At 47.0% G+C, this 4,523-nt stretch overlaps 1 protein-coding gene across 1 annotated transcript in view; it reads right to left on the bottom strand.

Moving 5' to 3' along the window:
* Positions 1–3,936, bottom strand: part of LOC107114828 (adenosine receptor A1-like) — a 107,590-nt gene extending 103,654 nt beyond the window's left edge. The window contains exon 1 of the mRNA XM_015416422.1: positions 3,596–3,936. Within this exon, the coding sequence (XP_015271908.1) occupies positions 3,596–3,936 (341 nt within the window). The remainder of the gene's footprint in view (positions 1–3,595) is intronic.
* Positions 3,937–4,523: the final 587 nt, after the last annotated feature.

Genomic DNA, 4,523 nt, shown 5'->3' with positions numbered 1-4,523 from the left:
TTTTAGGCCCTGCACTGCAGCGCCAGGCCTGAAAAACGGCCTGTGGAGTCCCCGCCCTCGCCGCCGTTGTCAGGTGCTGGATGAGGAGAGATGGTTTCTACCCATGCATAATTTCCCCCATTAGAACCATCAGCATTGGAAGGGAAAGCAAACAGGCAAAAGATGTTTGCCTGTCCCCCCCCCTTTTCTAGGGGGGCCAATAGAAGTATGGGGAGAGCCAGGGTGGTATAACAGTTAGTGTCAGCTCTCAGCACTGTTGTATTGCCTTCAATCACAAACAGACAGATCAAGGTTCCCCCTCTCTGCTTCCTTTTTTTAATGTAAGAATACAATCTGACCATAGCAAGAGCTACTCTGTCTTTTTTCCCCAATAGCTGTCTGATGTTTAAAACAGAGAGCTTATCACCTTGTTCCCAATTCTCAACTGACTTTTGAGTAAGCAGGCTGGGCTGAGAGAGTTGCTGGAAGTCCAGGGGACGTGGGTCCATATAGACCTGCACGGGGAGGGATCAGGGCTACTGGGGCTTTTTCTGTTCCTCACCCTGACACGGGAGGGTTGCTGCTCCTTCCCATTCTGCTGTGGGAGATCTTGCCGGCAAAAAACCCCAGCCTGCACTTCAGAGCTCAGCAGGTCCACACAGGAAGTTTATAGCCCACTGAACTTTGGAGTCCAAAGAGATGAGGGGATCCTTTGCTCTCCCCCCTCCCTCCCTTTCCATCTCTCCCCTCCTCCTCTCCTTTTTTTCCTGTCTCCCCACCTCTTTCTTTCTTTCTTTCTTTCTTTCTTTCTTTCTTTCTTTCTTTCTCTCTCTCTTTCTTTCTCTCTCTCTCTCTCTTTCTTTCTCTCTCTCTCTTTCCCATATATTTACTCTCTTTCCATTTCTCCTTCCTTCCCTCCCTCCCCCTCCTCCTTTCTGCAAGCTCTGGTTCTGCTGTGTGAGTTGGTGGATGCAGACCACTGATATCCAGTCCCAGAACACCTCTGCTACTCCCAGAGGCCATCATTCCAGTGGCAGAGCACTGAGCCTATTCCCCAGGGCTGTCATTCCACTCTGCAAATTTAGAAGCTGCAGGGATTACATGATTAACATGGCTACCCCCTGCTATTTTAGTGTGTGTGTGTGGGGGAAAGGTGCATAAAGTGCTAACTGGAATAAAAAAAATGGCAGAGATAGTGACGAAATGACTAACCACTCCTTTCTCATTCCAAATCTCCCCCCACCCCCCCCCCAAGAATTTGCTGTTCTTAAAATTGGCCCTGTTCTGCTAAGTGATACCCACTGGGGCAGGCATGGATCAGTAGATATATGGGGATCTAGATTTGAGTCCAGTAGCACCTTAAAAATGAGCAAGATTTGTGAGGGTGGGGTGGTAATAAGCTTCCTTCATCAGCTACTGGAACTAAATATTTGCCCAATTGTGACAATTAGCATTTCCATGTTACTATTTTTCAGGTTGAGGAAATGACTGGGTGGGAGCTTTAATTCTCTCTCCTCCTGCAGCACAATCACAATGCAAAATTGGGCCCTGCACATTTGTGTTTTAAATGAAACAAACAAAAAACGTGCTTGGGCATTCATTTGCAGAACTCCCAGTACAGTATTAAGCAGGCTGGTTGCAGAAGCCTTTGAAAGTCCTGGGATGAAATTTGGGCCTTTAGGAAGCTAACAATCCCCTGGTTGTGTGTTTTGTTTACAGTGCCAGAACTGGATCCACACACCATTGAATAGTGGCACTATTGTTGCACATTAGCACTTGTAATGCTATTGTCCTGTCCATAAGGGGTTGGGGGGGATAGTTCAACACATGAAGCTGCCTTAAACTGAATCAGACCCTTGGTCCATCGAGGTCAGTATTGCCTACTCAGACTGGCAGCGGCTCTCCAGGGTTTCAGGGAGAGGTCTTTCACATCACCTACTACTCAGTTCTTTCAACTGGAGATGTCAGGGATTCACATTGTGACTTCCTGCATGCAAAGCAGATGCTCAACCACTGACCCACAGCCCCTCCCCACATTGTGAATTACTGGAATGACAGCACAAGAGCCAGCTATGTATAGATAAAGAAAGATCAGCAGATGGTAAGTGATATCCTGGTGGAACCTGCAAGGTCCCTGTGCTTACTAGTCACAGGCGTGTGGTGCTATGAGCTGAGTAATTTTGGCCTGGGCAAGGACTCTTGGCAGTATGCACAAAATACAACTCACTTCTCTCATCTGATATGCAAAAATCTGCAAACACTTTAGTGACTCAAGACAGGGTTTAAGTACCCTAAACCATTGAACTGCCTGAGCACTCTGTAACGCTAATTCAGATTCATCCCAGCTTCATGTATGCAGGACCAGCCCTAGTTCCAGTGGTGTCCCAGGCAAGTCCTTCCCCTTCCAATAGTTCCAACTTTTGAACACCTTTTTAAAAATGTCATGTGTATAACCCATTTCACAGTTTTGGTCCACAATCTGCAGGCATGGTTTACCGTGTGAAATAAAAAGAAAACTAGATGACAAATGAATGTTCTTTTAGAGTGGGTTTAATGCTTAATAAGCTCATCGTGTCTGAATATTTTTACAGTCACAGTCACTTGTGAGTGCACTCTGATGTATGGAAAAAGAAGTACATTTCCTTGGTGTGTTTTTTTAGAGCATTGACATAACACTGGCTACTGGCAGGTCAGTGTTGTCAGACATTCGTATGATTTGTTTCAGCTAAAGGGCCATGGCTCCATGGCAGAGCACCTGGCAGGCAGAAGGTCCCAGGTTCAATCACCAACATTTCCAGTTCAGTCAACCCTCACCCATAATAGAAGCAGCACTTGTAGCTATATGAAAGGAATTCTCTCAGTGGCCATTGTTTGTCAACAGTATTTCCAGCCTTCAAGCATTTGTTTCTGTCAGTAAAATGTAGGGGGAAGAGAGCATGTCAGGCCTGGCAGCAGCCACTGGACAACTTGACACCATGCAACTTGCATAACTCATGCAGGCCCAGCTGCTTGCTATTGCTCAGCAGTCGCTGCCCCATGAAGTGTTGTGTAGTGGTTAGTGTTCCAGACGAGGATTTGGGAGACCCAGGTTTGAATGTGAGTTGGGAAATACTCGGAGATTTTTGGGGTGGAGCCTGAGCGGTGGTGATGTCAGAGGATGTGGCATATGCAAATAAGTTATGCTAATGAGTTGTGCTAATGAGCTCCTGCACCTCTTTTCTACAAAATGACCCCTGCTCACATCTCCATGAGTTAGGAATGTCCCTTAAACAAAAATATTTGGAGAATGTTGATAAAGTCCCTAACTTTCACAGCAAGAGTACACATTTCTTGCCATGAGAAGTCCTCACCAGTGTTCCCTCTAAGCTGAGTTAGTGTGAGCTAGCTCACAGTTTTTTAGCCTCCGGCTCAGACATTTTTATCTTAGCTCAGGAAGGAGGGCTCCAGAGGAAACTAAGTTATGCAGCAGCCAAATTGCCCGCTCACAACTTTAGTGCCAGTAGCTCATAAAGTAGAATTTTTGCTCACAAGACTCCACAGCTTAGAGGGAACATTGGTCCTCACCCCTGCCCTGATCACCCCAATAATATTCTGTCTGCCTGGCCGTGGCTCTTACCGCATAGGGATCTTCACTCGGAGATATCGGTCCACAGCAATGGCCAACAGCGCCAGGATGGAGCTCTCCGTGAGGATGAGGACAGGACAGGCCACCATCAGGCAGCTGTAGAACTGTATCTGTGGCCCAATGTTGATGATGATGGCCAGCGGGATGACCAGGGCCCCCACAGCAACGTCTGCAACTGCCAGTGAGACAATAAAGTAGAAGGTGGCATCTCGCAGGGCCTGGTTCACCTTAACAGCCCAAATCACCAGGATATTCCCAGGTATGGATATAAGGGCAATCAGCACCTCTATGGTGATGTAGGCAGCCTGGAAGCCCGAGATGTTTTGCGACATGGTGTTTCAGGGTCCAACCCTTCAGCGTCCTGAAACGGTTAGAGGATGCATAAGTTTTAAGGACAAGCCACAAAAGTACACAGAACCTCTTTCTCATATAGACTAACTCCATTATTTTACATGTGGTTAATCCTTGCAAGGTTTTCCTGTATCCCACATTTCCCCACACAATTGTGGCAGAGGTTGCCCTCAGGTCACTGACTGAGCCCGTCAGTTGTCTGCTCCGGTTTAGCCCTTTTCAGTCACAACATCTTGGACACTCCAATCTCACATAATAGGAGAGGGTGCTACCCACAATACTCCTTAGAGGCACAGTCCCTGTTTTTGTGAATAGGGCAATGCTTGTATTTTTCCAGCTTCAGAATATGCAATCACAAACCCACATGAGCGCTCCTGCATACCCAAGCTGGAAAATACATGTGCTGCTCTATTCACACAAAAGGGCAAATGTGCATACCAGCAGCACTGCAGGTAGCATGCTCTCTGGTTATGCGTGACTGGATTGCCAAAAATGTACCTCTTGAAAAAGAGTTTTGCTATCCCATGCTAACCTGGATGCAGGGTGGAATGATGGAGGCAGGGACGTT

The sequence above is a fragment of the Gekko japonicus genome, unplaced genomic scaffold (genome assembly GCF_001447785.1).
Source record: "Gekko japonicus isolate JY-2015 unplaced genomic scaffold, Gekko_japonicus_V1.1 scaffold1812, whole genome shotgun sequence".
In the NCBI taxonomy this organism is placed as follows: domain Eukaryota; kingdom Metazoa; phylum Chordata; class Lepidosauria; order Squamata; family Gekkonidae; genus Gekko; species Gekko japonicus.
The sequence above is the reverse complement of the archived record's forward strand: the minus strand, read 5'-3'. Positions and strand labels throughout refer to the sequence as shown.